The sequence below is a fragment of the Rhagoletis zephyria genome, unplaced genomic scaffold (genome assembly GCF_001687245.7).
Source record: "Rhagoletis zephyria isolate East Lansing unplaced genomic scaffold, Rhagoletis_zephyria_1.1 Rzeph_scaffold_00605, whole genome shotgun sequence".
Lineage (NCBI taxonomy): Eukaryota > Metazoa > Arthropoda > Insecta > Diptera > Tephritidae > Rhagoletis > Rhagoletis zephyria.
In genome coordinates, this window is record NW_016157689.1 from 63,895 (window position 1) to 88,604 (window position 24,710).

General features: G+C 39.4%; 2 protein-coding genes across 2 annotated transcripts in view; both read right to left on the reverse strand.

The window, feature by feature from the left end:
- Positions 1 to 2,442: 2,442 nt before the first annotated feature.
- Positions 2,443 to 4,683, reverse strand: LOC108360679 (uncharacterized). Its single transcript, XM_017613073.1, has 2 exons — positions 3,795 to 4,683; positions 2,443 to 2,513 (listed from the first exon to the last, which is right to left on the reverse strand). The coding sequence occupies exons 1-2, from the start codon at positions 4,164 to 4,166 to the stop codon at positions 2,505 to 2,507; spliced, it is 381 nt and encodes a 126-aa protein (XP_017468562.1). The 5' UTR covers positions 4,167 to 4,683; the 3' UTR covers positions 2,443 to 2,504.
- A 7,042-nt stretch (positions 4,684 to 11,725) lies between these two features.
- LOC108360674 (FERM domain-containing protein 8-like) overlaps positions 11,726 to 24,710 on the reverse strand; it is a 38,008-nt gene continuing 25,023 nt past the window's right edge. The window contains exon 5 of the mRNA XM_017613066.1: positions 11,726 to 11,875. Within this exon, the coding sequence (XP_017468555.1) occupies positions 11,753 to 11,875 (123 nt within the window). The 3' untranslated portion in view covers positions 11,726 to 11,752. The remainder of the gene's footprint in view (positions 11,876 to 24,710) is intronic.

The following is a 24,710-nucleotide window of genomic DNA, read 5'->3' on the forward strand; positions in this document are numbered from 1 at the left end:
ATTCTTTCTAAAGAAATCGATATAGAAATTTAAATGCTGGCTTATACCCAAAAATACTTAATGAATAATATTTATAAGTTATATTCTATTTTTAGGACTAACTTCCTATTTATATGAAAGAAGTCTGATGAAGAAATGTGGTGATTTCCGAAATAACTATCACTTCTACCATTTTTTCAAATTTTTGTTGCTTTTCCACAATAAGTTTTTCATTAAAAACGGCCTCAAGCACAATAAAAATTGTTGAATATAATTGTTATAAGACCATAAAATAACAAAAACAAATAACTTAAGGACAAAATAACAAAAAAAAACAGTTCAACATTTTAATAATAGAAATATTAACCAACAACCACATGATCAAGTTTAAATAGCACTGGAATAGCCGCGTTTGATTATAGTTGGCTTAACAAATGAAATAGTGGAAAAAAGCAACAAGAATTGACAAGGCGAACTTAGCACAGTGCGTAGGCAACTGGCTGAGTCAGTGGGATCGTCGGTTCGAATTCTACTGAAAAAAGTCTGATGAGGAAATGTGGTGATTTCCGAAATAACTATCACTTCTACGATTTTTTCAAATTTTTGTTGCTTTTCCACAATAAGTTTTTCATTAAAAACGGCCTCAAGCTCAATAAAAATTGTTGAATATAATTGTTATAAGACCATAAAATAATAAAAACAAATAACTTAAGGACAAAATAACAAAAAAAAAAAAGTTAATCATTTTAATAATAGAAATATTAACCAACAACCACATGATCAAGTTTAAATAGCACTGGAATATCCGCGTTTGATTGTAGTTGGCTTAACAAATGAAATAGTGGAAAAAAGCAACAAGAATTCCCAAGGCGAACTTAGCACAGTGCGTAGGACATGGCTGAGTCAGTGGGATCGTCGGTTCGAATCCTACTGAAAGAACTCTGGTGAGGAAATGTGGTGATTTCTGAAACAGCTATGACTTCTACCATTTCTTCAATTAAAAACGGCCTCAAGCTCAATAAAAATTGTTGAATATAATTGTTATAAGACCGTAAAATAACAAAAACAAATAACTTAAGGACAAAATAACCGAAAAAAACAGTTAAACATTTTAATAATAGAAATATTAACCAACAACCACATGATCAAGTTTAAATAGCACTGGAATAGCCGCGTTTGATTGTAGTTGGCTTAACAAATGAAATAGTCGAAAAAAGCAACAAGAATTGACAAGGCGAACTTAGCACAGTGCGTAGGCAACTGGCTGAGTCAGTGGGATCGTCGGTTCGAATTCTACTGAAAAAAGTCTGATGAGGAAATGAGGTGATTTTCGAAATAGCTATCACTTCTACCATTTTTCCAAATTATTGTTGCTTTTCCACAATTAGTTTTTCAATAAAAACGGCCTCAAGCTCAATAAAAATGGTTGAATATAATTTATATGAAAATAATAAAATGTAAACACTGAAATCATCTGGCCGGCCGGCATTTCAAAGATTTGATTCCAATAAAATTGTGTCCAGGTAATAAACAAATGAGTGGAACCTATTTAATTTTTTTACAATTTTACAATAACTAAATTTTTCGTATGGAAAATTTTCTAAATATAAACTAATAGTATTAGTTACTAAAAACTTCCACGATTCACTATTCCACTATACGAATGAGCAAAATAGGGCGAAAGACACATGCACGAAAAATACCAATTTTAGCACATTTATAAAAACGTGGCGACCATAACTGAGCGCGACGTACTAATACCACGACAAAATGAGTCTCTGTTGGTGTGCCCAGCATTGATTTAAATAAATACGCGAATGATTATTATTGTGACACTTCTTTATTTCGCTATTTAGTTGGCAGCGTTTTCACCATATACTCTATATTATATTATATAATGTATTTCTTTGGCTGCGTTTTCACGTCATACCATATATATAAATAGTACTTGGCAGCGTTTTCACGTCACACCAATAAAACCTATTCCTTTGGCAGCATTTTCGCGTCACTCCAATATACCTTAGCTAACTACTGAGCAACTTGAAGCCTGATTATGGCATTTTAACGGAACGTAGAACTTAGAGAATCAAAATGAAACAGATTTCGACGTGGCATTAAGTTACGGTACACACGTTAAGAATTTTAGTGGGACCCGGCCGGGCTCGGCCCGGTACGACGGGACACGTCCCAGCCCGGAAATAATGAGCCAACTATTATTGTATGTATATATGTAGTAAAACAGTTTTTATTTCTATTAATTTTAACAGTCTTTAGCGTTTATTTTACACTCACATTTCAGAAGATTAAAGAATAAGGGCGAACTACGCTTGAAGGCGGTTGGTTTAACGATGAATTTCTGTCCTGTCGTTCATCTTGTCGAAGTCTAGTTTGGTGTGTGTTCAGTGCGGTCCGATCGTTCGTTTCGTAGTCTGGTGCGCATGGTTGCATTCGTCCACAAAGGTATGCCTGTCAGGTCCGTTCCTTTAGTCCGTCGTTCCAATCCCACATTCGGCCATCCTGCGCGATCATTCGGCCTCGGGTGAGGCTGAGTCAGTGGGATCGTCGGTTCGAATTCTACTGAAAAAAGTCTGATGAGGAAATGAGGTGATTTTCGAAATAGCTATCACTTCTACCATTTTTCCAAATTATTGTTGCTTTTCCACAATTAGTTTTTCAATAAAAACGGCCTCAAGCTCAATAAAAATGGTTGAATATAATTTATATGAAAATAATAAAATGTAAACACTGAAATCATCTGGCCGGCCGGCATTTCAAAGATTTGATTCCAATAAAATTGTGTCCAGGTAATAAACAAATGAGTGGAACCTATTTAATTTTTTTACAATTTTACAATAACTAAATTTTTCGTATGGAAAATTTTCTAAATATAAACTAATAGTATTAGTTACTAAAAACTTCCACGATTCACTATTCCACTATACGAATGAGCAAAATAGGGCGAAAGACACATGCACGAAAAATACCAATTTTAGCACATTTATAAAAACGTGGCGACCATAACTGAGCGCGACGTACTAATACCACGACAAAATGAGTCTCTGTTGGTGTGCCCAGCATTGATTTAAATAAATACGCGAATGATTATTATTGTGACACTTCTTTATTTCGCTATTTAGTTGGCAGCGTTTTCACCATATACTCTATATTATAATATATAATGTATTTCTTTGGCTGCGTTTTCACGTCATACCATATATATAAATAGTACTTGGCAGCGTTTTCACGTCACACCAATAAAACCTATTCCTTTGGCAGCATTTTCGCGTCACTCCAATATACCTTAGCTAACTACTGAGCAACTTGAAGCCTGATTATGGCATTTTAACGGAACGTAGAACTTAGAGAATCAAAATGAAACAGATTTCGACGTGGCATTAAGTTACGGTACACACGTTAAGAATTTTAGTGGGACCCGGCCGGGCTCGGCCCGGTACGACGGGACACGTCCCAGCCCGGAAATAATGAGCCAACTATTATTGTATGTATATATGTAGTAAAACAGTTTTTATTTCTATTAATTTTAACAGTCTTTAGCGTTTATTTTACACTCACATTTCAGAAGATTAAAGAATAAGGGCGAACTACGCTTGAAGGCGGTTGGTTTAACGATGAATTTCTGTCCTGTCGTTCATCTTGTCGAAGTCTAGTTTGGTGTGTGTTCAGTGCGGTCCGATCGTTCGTTTCGTAGTCTGGTGCGCATGGTTGCATTCGTCCACAAAGGTATGCCTGTCAGGTCCGTTCCTTTAGTCCGTCGTTCCAATCCCACATTCGGCCATCCTGCGCGATCATTCGGCCTCGGATGATGGGTCCCACCTTTTCATGAACTCAGCGACTGTGATGGTGCGGTTCGGGCCTTCGTGGTCCCCGACCTTCTCGACCGTGTAGCGTCCACGTCTCATAATTTTCACGACCTTATATGGCCCAAGGTATTTGGCTTTCAGCTTTAGACCCGACCCGTACTGCGTTCGCTTGATGGCTACTAGCTCGTCGGTTGTGTACTCGGTCTCGGCTTGTCGGTGTCGGTCGTACGACCTTCGGTTCTCCGCTTGGATCATGGCGATGTTGTCCCTTGCGCGGTGATGCCCCTCATCTCTTTCCGCATCCAGCTCGTCGATGGCTTCGCCCTCCAACAGCTCTTGCAGCTGAGGAATTCCCTTGACTCGCATCTCTAGGCCGGTGAGGATCTTGAACGGCGAGACCTTGGTGCTACGCGGCGGAATGTTGTTGATGAATTGCTGAACGCGATCAACTTGCTTATTAGTTCCCGGGAGTCTCGCGGCTCAGTTTTGCGATCATTGGCACTACTACGCGGTGTATCCGCTATACCTGACCATTGCCACGAGGCACTCCCGTCGCTGTGAGCAAATGCTCTATCGCCTCGTCCGCGCAGTAATCCTCAAACCGGTTGGAGGTGAAAGCGGCACCTCTGTCGGTGATGATCCGCTTGGGATTCCCAAACAGTGCTGATTGCTTCCTGAGTCGATCTACCACAGCTTCCGCGTCAGTACCTTTCGTCGGGTAGAGCCACACGAACTTGGAGAATGCGTCTATCACGACCAAGATATAATTGTACGCCTTCCTTGTTGTTTCCATCGGTCCCACGTGATCAATGTGGAAGGTTCCCAAAGGTCTGTCCTCTTTATTTATGGGATTTAAGTAGCCTTCCTTTTTACCCGCCTCGGAGCCGGTAACTATGCACGGTATGCAGCTCCTGACGACCTTCGCAACTTTGGTATTGAGCTGCAGTATGAAAAACGTCTTCTCGACCGCATCTTGCGTGGCCTTGCTGATACGCCACCTTGATGACCTCCTCCTCCATTGCTGACGGCATCACCACGAGTTCCTTGATGGGATCCTTGTGTAAGATGTCGTGCTGGACGTAGAAGTCCTCGAAATCGCCTCTCTAGAGCGCTTTGCGAACGGCTCGAACCCAATCATCTTGCTGTTGTGCCTGCTCCAGCCGGTGACGCTGAGAATCTTCCAGGATCAGGCACGATACTCGACTAAGGGCGTCGACATGACGCATCTTCGGTGTTCGATTGTGTAGTTGAAGTCCTGGAGGAACATTGCCCCACGCGAAACTCGGAGAGTAACGTCTTTCTTCTTCACGGTCATCGTGAAGGCGTTGCAATCCGTGACGATCTTGAATCGTATGCCCAACAGGTATACCCTTCACTTCTTCAATGCTTCGACAACAGCCAATACCTCCAACTCGTAGGAATGGAGCTTCTCCTCCGAAGGCTTCGTCTTTCGGCTCATATATTGAACCAGGTGAAACTCCTGGTCGTCGACGTCCTTCTGCAACAGGACTGCGTCGTAGCCAACCATGCTCGCATCAGTATGCTCTTCCGTTACCGCTCGCGGGTTGTATAGTCTTAAGACTGGAGCGCTTGACAGCGCTGACTTTAGCTGCTGAAACGCGGCTAACTGGTCATCCTGCAGTGAGAACCTCGCGTCCTTGCGGAGTTGTCGACGAATCTGCGGAAATACGACGTGAGTCCAAGAAAACATTGCAAGGATTTCCTATCGTTTGGTAAAGGAAAATTCCTAATCGTGCTGGTTTTTGCTTCGGATGGCTGTATTGTGTTGTCCGTGATAATGTATCCGAGGAACTCGACCTTCTTCCTTAGGAACTGACATTTGTTCCACTTAACGCGCAAACCTTTCGCCGCGGCAACGCTCAATACTAGCTCTGGATGCCCTCGACTTCATCCTTGGAGGGAATGATCAAGTCATCCATGTACACCACGACTGTGCCGCTACGTACCAAGTCATTCAAAGCTCCGGACACAAACCTCGTAAAGACTGCCGGCGAATTGGATATGCCAAATAGCACGTACAAGAACTCGAACTGTCCGCTGTGCGTTACGAACGGGGTATACTTCCGCGGGTCTGCTTCCACTGGAACATGGAAGAACCCGTTCATTAGGTCAAGCGTGGAGAAAACGTTGGCTCCCAGCAGCTGCTCGATAACATCGTCGATCATCGGCATCGGGAAGTTGTCGCGGACGATTTTCTCGTTTAGGCGCCGATAGTTGCAACAGAGACGTTTGCTCCCATCCTTCTTGGCAACGAGAACGACGGGTGATGCATAGTTTGAGTTGCTTGGTTGTATAATAGCCTCGACTAGCCAGACCGCTACCTGTTCGTCGACTATCTGCCGATCCGCATATGACAATCGCCTTGGCCGTTCAAATACCGTGACATCGTCTGTCAACAAGATCTTCATCTCCACTGGGGATGCGGAGTTCTTAGCTGGCTTGTAGGCTGCTACCAAACTCCGTACCTTGTCTGCTCGCTCCTCACTCAAATGGAGGAGATCCATTTCATGTTCTTCGTCCTGTTCCGATCCTGCCATCATACAAAGATTTCCGAACGCCACCTGCAGCTCGCTGATTCGACTCGAAGGTCTTTCATCGAGGGACTAGGGACTGCGCACGTTCCGCGCCTCGCTCGTTTACGCTCGCCTTGCCTGGGATCACATGCTCCCGTGAGGATCGTCCGATCTCACAGCCTCTCTCGCTGACATCGTACCCACTGACACCTTCTCACATCTCATCATACCTATGCCGAACTCAGACCGCATCTGGCTGTCTAGCACTCTCTCGGAGTCTCCCAGCTGCGTCCTTGATAGCTTTGCAGACGAATTCCAAATCCTCACTGATCGAGTCTTCAAGACCCTCCTTTACCTGCCTACTGGCTACAACCTCACGCGCCACTGCACCTTCGCATGGATCTGCTCCGTCTCGTCCTGCACCAGCGTAATTGCCGGCTACTGCCTTGCGCTCGAGTGCATCCTCGCGCCCGCTGGGCTCTGTCTCCTTACTCTTAAACACGGCGCCGTCTTCGCTCACGATGAGGTCCACTTGCTTTAGGACGTCATTTCCAATCACCATGGAGTAGCTGAGATCTCGCTCCTTCGTCACATGGAATGTGATGTCCACCGCGATACCATCGATGCGCATGGGTAAACTAAAACAACCGATTGTGGTCAGCGCGCTGTTCCCTATGCCCACCAATATACGCTTCTCTTAATTCCACACCGAAGCCTAGCATCGCCAACGTGTCGTTACGCATTAAGGAAAGGTCTGACCCCGTGTCAATCAATGTCGAAACTGTTCGGTTAGCTAACTCAAAAAATATATATTTACGGAAACAACGCTTGCTAATCGCGCCGCTAACCGCGGGAACTCTGCGACTGCAGAAACGCGAACTCCAAACTCGGAACGCAGTGCTGATTTAGCGAATCCCAACTGCTAATTCCGTTCTGGCTTCTTACGAAAAGTTTTGCCGCGCCCGTTAATAGCTGCTTAGCGTAGATTAGCCTTTGTAGGTCACTCCACTGCACCGCCGTCGCGTTGTCCTCGAAGTCCCCCAGCCACTGCTCGAAGGTGGGTTGACCAAAACCGCTAAACTTCGAAAGCGAGTCTTCTACATGGCGGAGCGTTAAAGTTGGGCGATTAGCTTTGGTTGCTGGAACGCTTCGACCGCTCGCCGCGTCGTTAAAATCGCTACCGTCGTCATCACTAGCGTTTAGGCCGAAGTGTTCGAGGAGTCGGTCCCGTAACGTCGGTTTACGGCCACTAGTGTCAATCCCTAACCCTTCCAACTTTTCCCTCAGTCCTTCTACAGTCAATGCAAAAATTTCGTCGCGGTCCATGTCTACAGAATTTCAAAATTAATGGTTACAATGTAACATTGAGAATGATGTAATATTATAAAAATATATAGTATAATGAACAATGTGTGAACTAACGAACGTATTTAAATTACATGAAATTTGCTTTGCTCAAAACAAACAACAAAGTTATTGACTTAGCTGAGCTACGTATGGTTCTTCTCCCTCGCCGCTGTCTAATTACTCGCTGTACTTCGCATGTTAACGTCCCTCGTTGACGATGCTACCTGCCTCTGGCACCGTTTCACTGTCGCGTTAAACGCCGCTATGTACGCCGCTTCGATGCGTGCGTTTGCTGCACCCGTCCCTCGTTGACGGTGCTACCTTTCTCTGGCACCGTTTCGCCGTCGTGTTAAACGCGATTATATACGCCGCTTAGGAACGTGCACTTGTCACTGCGCACACGTTGCTTTTGCGCACACTTGGCTGTTGCGCGTATTTTGAGGTTGCGCGCAAGCTGCTTATGCGCGCACTTGCTGTTGCGCACGCTTTGCTGCTACGCGCACTTGGCTGCCGCGCACACTTTGCCGCTGCGCACTGTTCACTTCTGCGCACGCTTCTTCGCTGCTCCCACTTTGTTGCGCACACTTCACTGCTGCGCGCACTTTGCTTCTGCGCACACTTCGCTGCCACGTGCGCTTCACTGTTTCGCGCACTTTAACTATTTAACGGGCCCTGCGGTACCCTCGATTGCTGCTACAGCTTGATGGCTGTACCCGGAGCAATGCGCAATATAGCAACTGTATCTTGGGTAACGGACCTAACGGTCCGCGAATGGCGTGGTAAAGTTTTGCTATATACGCGTCGAAAAAGGAGATTTTTATGGCAGAAAGCGGCCCAATCACACACAGTCGAATTCCGCTTAAACGCGTCGCACACGCACGTTGCATGCAGGCGTTTACTATAACAAGGGTTTTTTTATTAAAGTTCAATTTTAGAACGCACTATGCATGTACTCGTCGGTTTGGTCGAGTTGAAATTATTCACGCAACCGAACTTAACCGTTTGTTAGCGTTACTTCGCGAATAGCGGTTTGTGTGGCGTGGCTAGCTCAAATCGCCGTTACTTTTTCCAGCTATAATTTTGCAAAATGTTTTCTTGCATAGTTTTTTTCGTTTATAAATTTGATTTAGTGATCGCAGGTATCAACTTGTGGTTTGAAATTATTAAGTTTTCATTTTCGGCACCGGCTAGCTTATCGCGCACGCACACACAAGAAACATACATACATATGTATGCACACGCACAAAAGTTTTCGCAAAACACACAGTTCTTTCACATTCACGGAGTGGATTTTATGCCACTTCACGACACCACTTTGTAGTAAAACAGTTTTTATTTCTATTAATTTTAACAGTCTTTAGCGTTTATTTTACACTCACATTTCACAAGATTAAAAGATAAGGGCGAACTACACTTAAAGGCGGTTGGTTTAACANTTGTAGTAAAACAGTTTTTATTTCTATTAATTTTAACAGTCTTTAGCGTTTATTTTACACTCACATTTCACAAGATTAAAAGATAAGGGCGAACTACGCTTGAAGGCGGTTGGTTTAACAATGAATTTCTGTCCTGTCGTTTATCTTGTCGAAGTCTAGTTTGGGGTGTGTTCAGTGCGGTCCGATCGTTCATTTCGTAGTCTGGTGCGTATGGTTGCATTCGTCCACAATGGTATGCCTGTCAGGTCCGTTCCTCTAGTCCGTCGTTCCAATCCCACATACATATAAACATATTTTTAATTTTGTGTTTATGTATGTATATTTACTTATCGAATCAATTTTTTACATCAAAGATTTGTATAATATATTTTCTGGGAAGCAGAAAAAATGGAAGGTATTTTATGTACAGATATGTACAGCCCGTCCCAGCCCGGAAATAAAGAGCCAACTTTTATTGTATGTATACATATGTACATATTTTTAATTTTGTGTTTATGTATTATTAATATTTACTTAAGCGAATCAATTTTTTTCATCAAAGATTTGTATAATATATTTTCTGGGAAGCAGAAAAAGTGGAAGGTATTTTATGTACAGATATGTAAACAAAACTACTAAGTAGCTAATTTTTTTCTATCGGTTTCCAAATATTTCTTTTTTTGCTTTTTTCTTATCAAAAGAGTTTGAATATGTACATACTATTTTTTTTTTTTGTGTATGAAAACAAAAGCTTATTTAAATTTGTAGTATTAGCAACGGGCTTTTTCGTGCGGGCCCCTGCCAAAAGCCCGGCCCGTGCCCATCTCTAGTTTAAACGATCGACTGGAGTATACGACTACTCTACGAGAAGTGATTTCTAATTCCACTTGCTGCTCTATTTATATTGTTCTGCACGCAGGCAGACTGTTATCCTAAAGACATTGTTGCTAATATTTTCTCTACTTCCTTTTACTTGTTCATACCTAAGTAGGTATGTATCTACTTCAAATTTCAATATAAATATGTACACATGTATTTCAATTTCACGTATGTATATAACCAACAATTAATTTAATATGTGTAATTCAGACATATATGTATATAACAATTCAAAAATATAATTCGGTTTAGTAAAATAGCCAATTGTGAAGTCCGTGAGTGTAGGTACTAGGGGTCTTCACAATATAAGTGCGGGGGATTTTATCCAGGGGATTTTTGTCGAGGAGATTTTTGTACGGGGGATTTTGTCCGGGTGATTTAAGGCCGGAAGATTAAGTCCTATAGCCTGTCTACATTTGTAGGCTACCGGCCAGGATATAATCATTTTTAAAAGAAGGGTTTTTAAGGTATCGGAAATAATTTTTTTTCCACGCTTCATTGCACAAACTGCTTAGAATTGATTTTGAAGCAACTGGAAAACTCGGACACGGTTGTAGTGGAATTATTTTATTTATTACAAATTTTCAGCGAAAATGCTACAGATGTGGACTACAGAGCACAAGAAGGTTAAACTTAAAAATTGGAGCATTGCATTTAATAAAAAATAATGTTGTTGCCTTTTCAGGTTCTTGCCTGTTTCTATTTCACCTTAAATGGATGAAAGAGGATAATAATAATAATAATAATAATAATAATAATAATAATAATAGATTGGCGCTTACAGTATATTTTGTTTAGCTGCACATCCTTCTTTGCACAAAAAACTTCTGCACCTAACCGAAAAAGCCACTTGGGCGAATTTTCTTTACTACTTCAATGAGGAAGGTATCCGAATCCCTATGAAACCAAATAATGGAGAAGCACTTGCCATGTAGAAATTACTGCAAGCGAAATTTTTACCGATTGCTATCTAATTATATATATAACTACATAAATTGATAGCCACTTTCGTTTTTCTGTGAGATGGGCAAAATAGGACCAGTGCAGGTAAACGTAATACTTTCATTGATAATTGATACTAGTCGCACAATTTTTAAGGCAGGTATCGCCAATGTGCAGGTATGTTGAATACATTTATCGGAGCAGTTTCCTTATAAATTTTAAAAATAATGCCTCTGATGCGCATTTTGGGGTAGGTGTCTTAAATGTGCACTTAAGCATAGAGGCAGCAAAGCAAAATATACTGTATTTATGTACTGTATACTAAACATGTTCAATTTATTTTACAATTGAACATCTTGCGGGCGGTCAATACTGGTGGGAGATTTAAATTGAATTTTTAGTTGGTTGTTTTCTTCCGCATGAATTTCACGTAAACTACTAATAAAATAATAATAATTACTATACATATTATTAAAGATGTGTGACTTTCTTCATCTTACGCCAAATCTCAGGAAACTCGCCTTGCATTTTTGGCCGTTTATGATGTTTATCCCACGTTTTGCCAGAAGGTGGACTTGCCGGGGGCCTAGGAGTTTGCCATTTAACTGTATCAATGGTGTTATTACCCGTTGTGTGATCGATATTTTGTATCTCATCATAACCGCTACCTCCGCGATGACTAGCGTTGTACTGGTACCATAATGTTTGATACTAGACTTCGCATCAGGTTTGCTGGTCACTGATTTATTTAAATTTGCTGCTGTTTTGGATGTAGATTTTAATGAATGCTGCTCAACGTTGCCTCGGTTTTGAACTTCCTTGTCTGGAGATTTATTCAGTACATTTGTTCCAGTAGATTGAGTGTTGTGTGCTCGTATGTTACATCCACCGTTAAGCACAGGGTCAGCGATTTCGCTTTCATCGCCACAATCTTCTCCTGCATTATCTTCTGTTGCATCTTCATACAAGCAAACAAGCATACAAAATAATGCAAGCGAAATTTTTTTCGAATGGTATCTTATTATCTATATAATTACATAAATTGGTAGCCATTTTCGTTGTTCTGCGATATGAGCAAAATAAATACAAGCTTGTAAAATTAGGTAATTGTAGGGCCAGCGCAGGTAAACGTAATACTTTCTTTTATAATTGATACTAGTTGCACAATTTTTAAGGCAGGTATCGCCAATGTGCAGGTATGTTGATTGCATCTATCGCAACAGTTTCCTTATAAATGTTAAAAATAATGTCTCAGATGCGCACTTTGGGGTAGGTATCTTAAATGTGCACTTAAGCATCAAGGCAGCAAAGCAAAATATACTGTACACATATGTACGTGTTTGGCCGAGCTTCTCCTTCGATTTGAGGCGTGCGCCTTGATGTTGTCACACAAAGAGGGGGACCTACAGTTTTACGCCGATTCCGAACGGCGCTTTTATTTTTGTGAGAAGCTGTTTTTTCATGGCAGAAATACACACGGAAGTTTGCCATTGCCTGCCGAGGGGCGACCGCTATTATGAAAATTGTTTTTTCTAAATTTTTTGCGATGTTGCTTTTACCAGGGCTTGAACCCAGGCCCTGCGGAGTGGAAGCGCGCACTGCTTACCACTACCCCACAGCGGACGCCGGAAAAGGATAATTACAAACTAAAAACAGAGTTTCTATTTATTACCTGTGTGTATTGTTAAAGCAATTGTGAAACTCAGTAATCAATTTTTAATGAATAACATGGAATAACTGTCTTATTCGCCCGATTCAGACCGACTATTTAGTTGCTTTCGAATAAAAAAAGTCAAGTGCTTCAACGTTAAAGTCACCAAAAATCACATTCGCTTATGTAATGCAAATAATTTGTAACAGTGATAGTTTTAAGAATTGCCAGAAAGTAATCAACCATAAAAACATCAAAAAAAGTTTCTTCAAAATCTTGGGTTTTAGTAAACACTAAAGCTAATTTATAAATGTAGTAGATGTTTCAAACTCTTTTAAACCTTATGTGAGTAATCTACCAACCATTGAATTTCGAAAGAATATTACATGTAAAATGTGGGAGATGTTTTCCGATTTTCGTGGGTAATTTAACAGCAAATGTTAAATGTTGAGTTCAGGTAGCGAAAACATTGTGCGATAGAAGAAAGTTGCGAACTGTTGAACTGAGCGGAACTATTTAACTATGAGTTTCTAGGACAAACAGTCAACGGCTAGACAAAAGCTAAGTCTTATGAACGCGCCCAATGAGTCACTAATTAGGAGTATAATCAGGAACAAATCGGTGTCTTATTTAATTTAAACATTCAGATGAAGTACAAACCACACACCCGGTACGTGTTCTACAGAAATTCGTATGGAAATAACACAAGGTTAACACCTGATTCATTCAAACTAATTTCCGGTATTTTATCTTACCAAATAATTCACAATAGAATCTATGATACTAGTGCCTGAAGCTTGCAGTAATTTCTACATGGCAAGTGCTTCTCCATTATTAGGTTTCATAGGGACTCCTCATTGAAGTAGTAAAGAAAATTCGCCCAAGTGGCTTTTTCGATTTTTTTTTTATTAAACATTTTCATTATTTATCGAAGTATTGATTTTTATGGAAAAAGCGCCGCAGGCGAAAATTTTAAATAAAAAATCGCGCGAGTTTTTATTAAAAATTTACATTATTCATCGAAGTATTGATTTTTATGGAAAAAGCGGCGCAGGCGAAAATTTTTAATAAAAAATCACGCGATTTTTTATTAAAAATTTTCATTATTTATCAAATTATCGATGAACGTTTTCTACATTAGTGTACTTTGAACTACAATAACACCAGTAAATATTATTTCCACCCGAAAAAAATTATACCGTTATGATCAGGAGTAAGACCCCTATCGATCCTAATAATCTAATTTTTAATAAGAGCAATGTATGTACATACGTATTGTACACTTATACTCCCTAATTATACGCACTTATTTGTGGTGTATTTTTTTTAACGTATGGTAGCATACATTTTGTGTTACTGTCAGCCATTGTTATTTATGCTTGTTTATGAAATGTGCAAACATTTGTGAAGATATTTATAAACGCGTTTTACTTAATTAATTAATTAAGAATTGTATATTGAAGTGGAAATCTCAGGCCGGGGTTTTAATGCAACTATTTTGCCGAAGTGTGTACATAAATATAGTGTTTATTGTGAGAAATAGCGCCGAGAGGTTAGTTCAATTTACAAACTTTAACAACAAATAACTTAAAAACTATAAGCCTGCTGCGGCTAAAAGTATACATATTTGCAATCAGGAGAACTCCCTCTACCGTTCCATAGCTACCTTAATGCGGAACTCCGGGGATGCCAAACTAAATTGCAGCCAAAATATTAAACAAATGCTTCTGAATTTTAACATAAGTTTTACCTTTTACTAAATATTAAAAGCAAAGTTACAATAGTTCAATAGGATTTCGAAATCCAGGAGAAAATGATTCCCAATCGAAAGATTCTTGCACGATTACGTAAATGTATATCGATGCAGCCTTTCCAATGCACAAGACTTTTCGCCATAAGTACGGTATTGATAATATATGACGTTAGCGTAAGCGGTTCCAGAGATAAGTGAAATGAGAAGCGTGGGAGTGCCATGCCCCCTTTTCCATTACTTGCCCNGATGCAGCCTTTCCAATAATTAACACTTTTCGCCATAAGTACGGTATTGATAATATATGACGTTAGCGTAAGCGGTTCCAGAGATAAGTGAAATGAGAAGCGTGGGAGTGCCATGCCCCCTTTTCCATTACTTGCCCCTTTTCGCCATAAGCACGATATTGATAACATATGTAGCTTTGTCGAATTTCAGGACGTTAGCGTAAGCGGTTCCAGAGATAAGTGAAATGAGAAGCGTGGGAGTGCCATGCCCCCTTTTCCATTACTTGCCCCTTTTCGCCATAAGCACGATATTGATAACATATGTAGCTTTGTCGAATTTCAGGACGTTAGCGTAAGCGGTTCCTGAGATAAGCTATATGAGGGGCGTGGCATTTGCAATATATGCATCAGTGCTAAGTTCCAGTTCCCAGCGTAATATATTAGTTTTTTACGTTTTAGTCTGTATAAGAATTTTAGGAATATCCCGAGCTACATACCGAGTAAATTTTTGGTCGGAATATTTATTTTCAAGGTGCTGGCATATGCTCCATATATGAAGCAAGTCGGTGCCAAAAATATTTTTGCGAGTAAAATTTCCTAAACCCCTTCAGTTTGATACCCATATTGCCATATTCAATTTAGCTTATAAATTAAATTAAATTAAAATTTTCAAACAGGTGGTCATAGGACTCAGATGCATCCATGAGAGCATACGGCGCAGTTATGTATGTAAAATCAGTAGACAAATCGGGAAATATTAAAGTCAGTCTATTCGCTTCCAAATCGAAAGTAGCACCATTAAAAATTCAGACATTACCTCGATTAGAACTATGTGCTGCGATACTGTTTGTAAAATTAATGGAAAAAATATCAAAAGCACATAATCTAAAGGACAAGCATATTTATTATACGGATTCAACAATCGTCCTTAGTTGGCTACAATTAGATCCTGCAAAATTGCAAATATTTGTTTCGAATAGGGTAAACTTTATTCAGGTGCAAACCAAAGGGCTGCAAGGGAGACATATTTCCACAAAATCAAGCCCAGCTGATTTAATAACAAGAGGGGTATATCCAGAAGAAATAATTAATAATAGTCTTTGGTTTAATGGACCAATGCATTTAGCTAACATGGAATCATACAGGAAAAACATTGTCACGACGCCTCTAACATCGCTTCCAGATATAAAGAAAACTGCTATAACAGCTGGTGTTTTGGTAAGGAATGGCATCATTAGAGTTGGAGGACGTCTACAAGAAGGTAATATTCCAGAAGAAGCAAAACATCCTGCAGTACTTCCATATGAAGACACTTTAGTTAAAGTTTTGGTGGAGGGCATCCATCAAAAACATTTACATATAGGACCGCAAGGCCTTCTCGCAATAGCTAGGCAGAAGTTTTGGCCTTTAAAGGGCAGGCAACCTACAAAAAGAATTGTTAACAATTGCTATAGATGCTTCAGAGCAAATCCTCGTCCACTTTTTCAAATCATGGGTAATTTATCAGCAGATAGGGTAAGATGCACCAGTCCCTTCTTTAATAGTGGGGTTGATTTCTTGGGTGCTATACAAATTCACTAAAAAAGACGTGGTTGTACTGCAAAAATATACTCCGGAACAAATTTCATTGGGGCCGCAAATAGTTTACATGAAATTTATGTATTGTTTCAAAAGGAGCAACTCGTGATGTACACAACATTAACTGGCTGAATATACCAGCTCGATCTCCACACGTAAGAGGCTTATGGGAAGCCGCTGTCAAATTCGTTTTTAAAACTTACCACAAGCTTTGCACTTTGCAGTAGGCTCACCGTTGTCAGCTATCAAAAAATGAAACCATACAGAACCTATGTCGCCACATTTGGTTTTATGCGGAGCGTAATGCACCTTTGTTGAAGAATCTGAAATTTAATGTATAAACACTTTTAGTTCTTAAATATCTCCAGTAATTGTAAAAAAAAACTCTTACTCACATTAGCAGAAATGCAATTTCCCCAAAACCACGTGTTTCCAAGGCCAAGGCACGCGATTCCGCACTAAAATAGATCGTGGTGATCCACCTGGGTACCCTTGCGTTCAGCTCAGCTCAGCTCGTCGGATCGGGGTGCGGTTTTGTAGATCACTCAGATGTCGAATGTACCGCACCAATAATCAGAAAAAAGTTATCGAACCCGTACGGCCATAAGCCGACTGTTGATTACCAACGCCATATACTAAGCTCNGTAATTTCCGTGCGTCCGGGCGTTTATAAAAAATAGTTTTACGCGATTAACCAAAAGACAACAAGTGGGTTTGGGCTCTCGAATCAGACTGAATTAAATTATTTATTCAATTTAAAATGAAGCTTATATTCTAGTTACAATATTTGCTTACTAATTACTTTTGGCATATGAATTTAATAAAACTGCTTGCCAATCGATTTGCTCCATGTGAACTAAATAAAACTGCTTGCTAATCAATATGTTCCCCAATTTACTAATTCTCGGAAATTTGGTGTCTTTTTGATTTTCAATTTCTCTTTTTGTGTACAACTTTTGCAATATGCCGGAAATGGTTTTATGTTTCAACTTTATTAATTTGCTTCAAGAATTCTTCATACTTATCAATTGCACCGTCAGGTGTTTTTGTGTAGCTGTTAATATATGTAACTTCTCCCCCCTTTAGATTCGAATTCTCCTGAATTCGTGTATTCAATTTGATTGTTATACGTTTATGTTTAATGATAATAACAATAACTATTAATACAATTATAATTATACTTATAATATTGCATATATTCGATATTTTACTATGAATTCTCAATTTAAAAATGCTTTCTATGTTTGATCTATGCTCCTCTATTATTTAATCAAAGGTAATTCTTTTCGTAAAATTACGAATATCTCCATATTTTAAGCTTACAATATTTTCTTTTATATTTTCAATATAATTATAAAAATAGTAGTCGTTAATTTTGATAGAACAATTATTAAATCGTATTAAGTAGTTTCCACTTATAATGGGTTGTTCTTGATAACATGAGTGATTAAGCTGTAAATTTATTGCGTTTTTAACAACAATAGTTTTTATGTTTATTTCTAATATTTCCAGCTCTCTATTTTTTGTGAGATGACAATTATTTCTTAAAATACAGTGATTACTAAGTTTCGTTCCTTTCAATGATTTACTTTCTTCAAATATTAAAGTTTTATTTTCATAAGTAAATATCTCTTCTATTTTGGCTTCTATTTCATCTTTTTCTTTATTGGGTATAGGAACGACGGTTCTTATTTTTACATATTCAAAGCTTTTAGGTATTTTTATGCCGAAAACTAAATATGTCACAATCGGGGGAGCCCCAGGGAGTTTCACTCTCTTCTATACTCCGAGTCGAAGCATGCGATCTATCTCTTCGTATGCGCATTTTTTTTCACCGGCGACATCGGGTAATAGCGTTGCTTCACTGATACCGTTTCATCATGTACCTCTATCACGTGCTCCATTAGATGAGTCTTCCCTAAACCGAGCTCCGCCGACGATGGAAATAACGACTTCACACGTTTCAATCTAGACAACTGCTCCGGGCTCAAAGGTAGCTTGCCCGCATTCTCTACACCAAGTTCCGAAATCGTAGCTGGCAAGAGGCCAAACGCCTCCCAGAAGTCGATACCAAGATACAGATCTTGCTTCAAACTAGGAACTAAGTATAAATTTAGACTGGCTGCCTTCCCTCGCCACGATACCTGCTCCTTCATCCTGCCTATCGCTACAATCCAGTTATGAGCACGCCGTCAATCGAGATTTCCGTATATGGCCTGCGATCGGTTTCGCTCTGAATGATTGTCGAAGCGATGACCCCCTTAATCTTCCTCCGTACTCTTGCCTTCTCTCGAAACTTAAATATTTTTCTTACGTTCCTCTCTTTCTTCGTGACGTTTCTGATTTCAGTCCTTCCTATCCCAAATATTCCCCTTTTCGCTTCATTATATAGCCGTTCTCTTTCCTCCAATGTCATAATAGCTTTTTTTCGCGCCTCTGGCGTGCGACTTCCATTTCGAAGAATGGATATGTGCTTTAAGTTCTCTCCGGGAGTAAGTTCCTCTGACGAGCTATCCCGGAATTCTCGCCATGGTGCTGGTTTTCCTGTCTACACTTCTCACAAATCACAAATTTGGCGGTAGACTGATTGCATTTGAAGCATGTTCCATCATGAAATTGGAAGTCGCACTTCTCAGATTTGAGTTTGCCTTTGTTCGCGAATTTCGAATTCGGATCTCCGGACAGTTTCTTTGGAGCTTCCTTAGGGAAGCTGTTTCGTTCTCGCCTCTCAAGAGCCTCCACGGCATCGCAACTCTCCGCTTTTGAAAAGTTCTCCTCATCTCCGAAACCGATTTCATCTAAGTGTTTTTTCTTAGCAAACTTCGACTCAAGTTCCTCCAAATGCTTTCCGCCCGCCTGCACTCCATTTTGAGTTTCGCCAGTGTGTCTACATGGCAGCCAAATATCAGGATCTTTATTCTGGGCTTCAGATTTCTGCGAATCAAGTTGACCAAGCTGCGCCAATTCTGAAAACCGTCACCAGAACCACTCCTGGGCAGCACCATCCAACAGCAGATGGAAGCTGGCATACAAATCGTCCGACGAGATGTTATGTCGTTTCTGAAGAGTCTCAACTCTAAACAGAAACCTCTCAATCGGAATAGATTTTGAGCTGCCATCAAACTTAAGCCCCCAATCCCTAATCGTTTTGAACTTGGATTTCTCCTTGTCGGAATAATAGCGCTTACTTTGAGTGGAGGGAGTGAAAAACCTGCGGCGCCCGTGCTCCTGTGGTTCGTCAGATGTATGTTATTCTTCTGCGACTATCTCACCAATATCGCTTGCACTGAATGGGCAAACTCTGTTGTTGCTCGATTTCAGCAGTGGCCTTGTGATTGAGCCGGCTGTTTTCAACGTCTGAAATCCGTTCACCTAAACTCTTCATGTCTTTGCGCACGGTGTTAATGGCCTCGCGAATTGCCTCCGTCGTAGTACGACTAACATCCATTTGATACTGGAAGAACATCATCTCGAACTTCTGCAATAAGTGACCGCTAACCTTATCTAATAAGCTTGCTTCCGGCGAAGGAATGTCTCCCGCCGCTATCAACCGCTGACCCGTGCGCAATGTGGATGCAGCTTGTTCACCACCAAGTGGCCATAGACTACCGTCCACTCCTTCATTCACCTGCTCTACCACCGCAACGTCTTCTACTGATTTTGCAGCCGCAATTCCCCTATCAGCGGCTGGAGTAGCATCGCTACGTAAGCCTGTCTTTTTAACTTCCTTTTTGGTCATAGTTAGTATTAGATTATATACATAACTAGCAGACTCGGCGAACTTCGTCCCGCCCAAAATAAATTTTTTGTATTGAAACATTTTGGTCCAAAATTTTCACCAAGAGTTCACGTTCATGATTTTTAGTGACGCATTTGTCTTCTAATATTACGGTTTGGTGGTTGTCAGAAGGCATATTTGCTGTCTTAAATAACTTAGCGAAACTGTACATGCATACAAAGATACGTAATAGTTTCAGTGCGTTTAAAAGGCGTCACGTCCCCTTTTCAAATAGCCGTAATTTTCTCTAAGAGCATGGGATTGATTTCATATATCTCTATACCATTTTCGAGTAATCTACCATGGGAGGTGTCACGTCCCTTTTTCCAATAGCCCCAACTTTACTTCATGACCAGTCGCGTTTTATATATCTTGCACATACCAAGTTCCAGTACTCTTCCATGAACACATCCAGAGATATGCAGTATGAAAAATCCAATGTGTATGGGAAGTGCCATGCCTACTTTTCCGATAACCACAATTTATCTCCATGAGTATGCGATTGCTTTCATATATCTCCATACCAAGTTCGAGACCTATTCCATGAAAATTTTTCGGGACATACAGTATGAAAAATTCGGTTTGTATGGGAGGTGCCACGCCCCCTGGACCTAGAGGTATGAAATATGCTTGACATCCGATTCTAACACCTACTATATATAACACAAAAATGTCATAAAGATCGGTCGAGCCGTGTAGGAAGAGTTCGATTTTTATATATTAGATAAGCACGATGCGAGAACATAGAAAAATGTCGATGAAAAAAAAATATTTTTCCTCGGGTTCACAACTATCCTATCTTTTAAGTTGCAACCAACAATACTCATTCATTCATTCATTGAAATCGGTTAAGCGGTTTCGGAGATTAGCGTAACCGAACACAGTGACACGGGATTTTTTATATTAAGATAACCTACTAAAATCACCTACCATAGATACGTTTGCGTACCAAATTTCAATTTCAGTTGACTTATGGTTTTGAAATTATACCTGATAAAATTTTCCACGCCTATGGGAAGTGGCACGCCCCCTTTTACAAACCCATTTATATATAAGCACCTACCATTGATATATCTGCATACCAAATTTCAAGTTCGTGGGACTTATAGTTCCGAAGTTATAGCTGATAAAAAATTCCATGCGTAATGGATGTGTCACGCCCTCTTTTCCAAACTCATTTATATATACCCTAATATAAGTACCTGCCATTAAAATGGCTGTGTACGAAATTTCAAGTTCCNAAAATTTTTCGGGACATACAGTATGAAAAATTCGGTTTGTATGGGAGGTGCCACGCCCCCTGGACCTAGAGGTATGAAATATGCTTGACATCCGATTCTAACACCTACTATATATAACACAAAAATGTCATAAAGATCGGTCGAGCCGTGTAGGAAGAGTTCGATTTTTATATATTAGATAAGCACGATGCGAGAACATAGAAAAATGTCGATGAAAAAAAAATATTTTTCCTCGGGTTCACAACTATCCTATCTTTTAAGTTGCAACCAACAATACTCATTCATTCATTCATTGAAATCGGTTAAGCGGTTTCGGAGATTAGCGTAACCGAACACAGTGACACGGGATTTTTAATATTAAGATAACCTACTAAAATCACCTACCATAGATACGTTTGCGTACCAAATTTCAATTTCAGTTGACTTATGGTTTTGAAATTATACCTGATAAAATTTTCCACGCCTATGGGAAGTGGCACGCCCCCTTTTACAAACCCATTTATATATAAGCACCTACCATTGATATATCTGCATACCAAATTTCAAGTTCGTGGGACTTATAGTTCCGAAGTTATAGCTGATAAAAAATTCCATGCGTAATGGATGTGTCACGCCCTCTTTTCCAAACTCATTTATATATACCCTAATATAAGTACCTGCCATTAAAATGGCTGTGTACGAAATTTCAAGTTCCAGCGAGTTCCGGAGTTATAGCTGATAAAATATTCCAGGTCCATGGGACGTGCCGCTCCCCCTTTTACAAACTCACTTATATATAGCCTACTATAAGCACCTGCTACAGATACGTCTGCGTACCAAATTTCAATTTCACGTGACATATCGATGCATCTAGATGCTCTAGGAATATTTCTGCATCAAAACGAGAATTTTGAAAAAAATGTCGCTTACGTTATTTTGGCGGTTAGGGCTCGATATGATTCCGAATTTTCCACGCCTATTGGATGTGCCACGCCTCCTTTTGCAAACTCATTTATATATACCCTTCTATAAGCGCCTAGCATATATATGTATGACTGAGTAACAAATTTCAAGTTCATATGACTTATAGTTTCGGATTTATAGGTGATAAAATATTCCACACCTATTGGATGTGCCACGCCCATTTCTACAAACTCATTTATCTATACCGTACTATAAGCACCTACCATATATATGACTGTATACCAAATTTCAAGATCATGTGACTTATGGTTCCGAAGTTATGATTAATAACAAATTTCACGCATATTGGATGTGCCACGCTCGCTTTTACAAAAACATTTATATATACTCTACTGTAAGCACCTACCATATATATGACTGCATACCAAAATTCAAGTTCATGTGACTTATAGTTCCGAAATTATAGCTGATAAAATATTCTTATGGGATGTGGCCGCCCACTTTTCCAAACTAATCACAGCGCACGGCAGTGCCCGCGAGTGACGAAAGCAGCCACAGTAGCATGCTGAAATGACTCGCTTATATATACACGAGATTTGGAAGTTTTTATCCAGACGTCCAATAGACATGTTTGAGATATCGTTGGAAAGCTCTTGTGTCCAGAAAATGTATTCAAGCTTCTTTAACGATTAACTGGATTCTTAAAAATTAGGCTAAATTGTTACGAAACAAAAAACGTTTTTTTTTTGCTTTTGCCGGTTTAAGGGGGGATACGGGTACACCCAACATATTTAGCGTTATTCTATAAGGTATTTAATACCTTTCAAACGATACCTTATATATTAAGTTCCGGCTACTAGTTGGAAAGATATAGAGGTAAATATGTTTTGGTTCGTGTCTCCACTACGAGATGCTTTGGTATGTAACTATATGGCGGCTGTACGTACCTTCATTTATTTTTTTTTTAAACTTTCAGGGATTAAAGTACAAAAAAAAGTACGATGGTTTTGTTCCAGGATGTTTGGATTAGTATGCCTTTGTGGGCGTGGCTGCTGCCTGAAATTCGAATAAAAAGCAGTTTTTCAAACTACCACTGAGGCCGCACTACTCAGTCCATGACATTGGTGTAGATATCGGTAGAAGGATATCAAAACAAGCTATATAACGCTATCTTTTGTGTTTATGAAATATAAATATGCCATAACGTTATCGCCTGAAAACAAAAAATTGGGCTGCTGAAAATATATATTTCGAGAATTTTTTCAAAAGCTGGTCAGTCGATTTTATTCTAGGTTTCCTCAAGTCTAGCCCAGAACCTTATATCTGGCAAAACTCGTGTTGTGGAGATATGGCAATTCAAATTGAAAAAAGTAGCCCCAAATAGCGACCAATGGTTTAAAATTAACATATTCGTCTAATTTGGTTACTTTGAGATATAAAAACAACATACCCAGTTCCCCGAAAAAAATTGCCCATTCCCCGATTGCCACTCAAACCGAAATTCCCGGCAAATCGGGGGGGTTTCCCGTGAGTTGACAAGTTAGAGGATGCAGCTGTACTAATCACTTCGTACATATCTTGGAAACCACAATTTGTGTGTATTTTAGAGTTTTTTTTCCAGTCACAAGTCGAAATTGTGATATTTTTGTATGTACGCAGTATTTAACTATGCTACATGGGTTTATAACCCTCACTTAACCTACCTGGGAAGACGCATACAATATTACATACAATTGTACATAAATATGTATGTATGAATGTATTTAGTTCACCCAATGTGCCGCTACTACTTACATAAAATGTATAAATTGCTACTGAGCAAAACTACGTGAGAAAAAAAGCATTAGTTTAATAGCACTAGGGCAACGCTGTACACGTGATAGAAAGAAAACCTCTTAAAAAAGCACATGTGTGCGCCCCACACCCGGTAGAAATCTTACCAAAATAAACTGCGAGACAATCAGATTATTGTATCCAAAGTTGGTACCAAGTTGACAAGTTTTCATCATTTCTCATATTTTTTTTTCGAATACCAAGGATAGGATCATTCTTTTTCGCTTTATTCCGTATTCGGAAAACTATATATTTCAATATACACATCGATTTGAATACATAACAGAGATTTTGATAATATTTTTAGCAATTTATTTGAGAAAAATTAAACATTTATGGCCTTATTCATAAAAAATAAAATAGGTTTAAAGAGCTTTATGAAATGACATTTTCATAAATTTTTCAGTTTATAAACCTTTTTTAAAGCTACTTTATTTTTTATGAATAAGGCCATTGGATTATTATTTGTATTTTCGTCGATTTTAAATTTGCTACCCCAAAATAATTGATATCAAATAAAACACCGCTTTGATGTATAATTTTCGAGTGACGAAAGCTGAACAAGAAACACAAAATTTATGATATCAATTTCGTTACGAAAATTATACGCATTTTTTAACTGCATTGGAAACGTACGGAAAATCTTTTTTTATTTATTCGGAACGTTGCGAAAATCCGTCTACTGCTAGAAACACAAAATAAAAAACAAAACTTTTGCAACGATGCGTATGAATAAAAAAGATTTTCCCTACGTTTCCAAGGCAGTTAAAAAATGCGTATAATTTTCGTCACGAAATTGATATCATAAATTTTGTGTTTCTAGTTCAGCTTT

Bases quoted from the DNA above. Each gene is read 5' to 3' on its own strand.
- LOC108360679 (XM_017613073.1), bottom strand. From the start codon at position 4,166: ATGCGAGTCAAGGGAATTCCTCAGCTGCAAGAGCTGTTGGAGGGCGAA.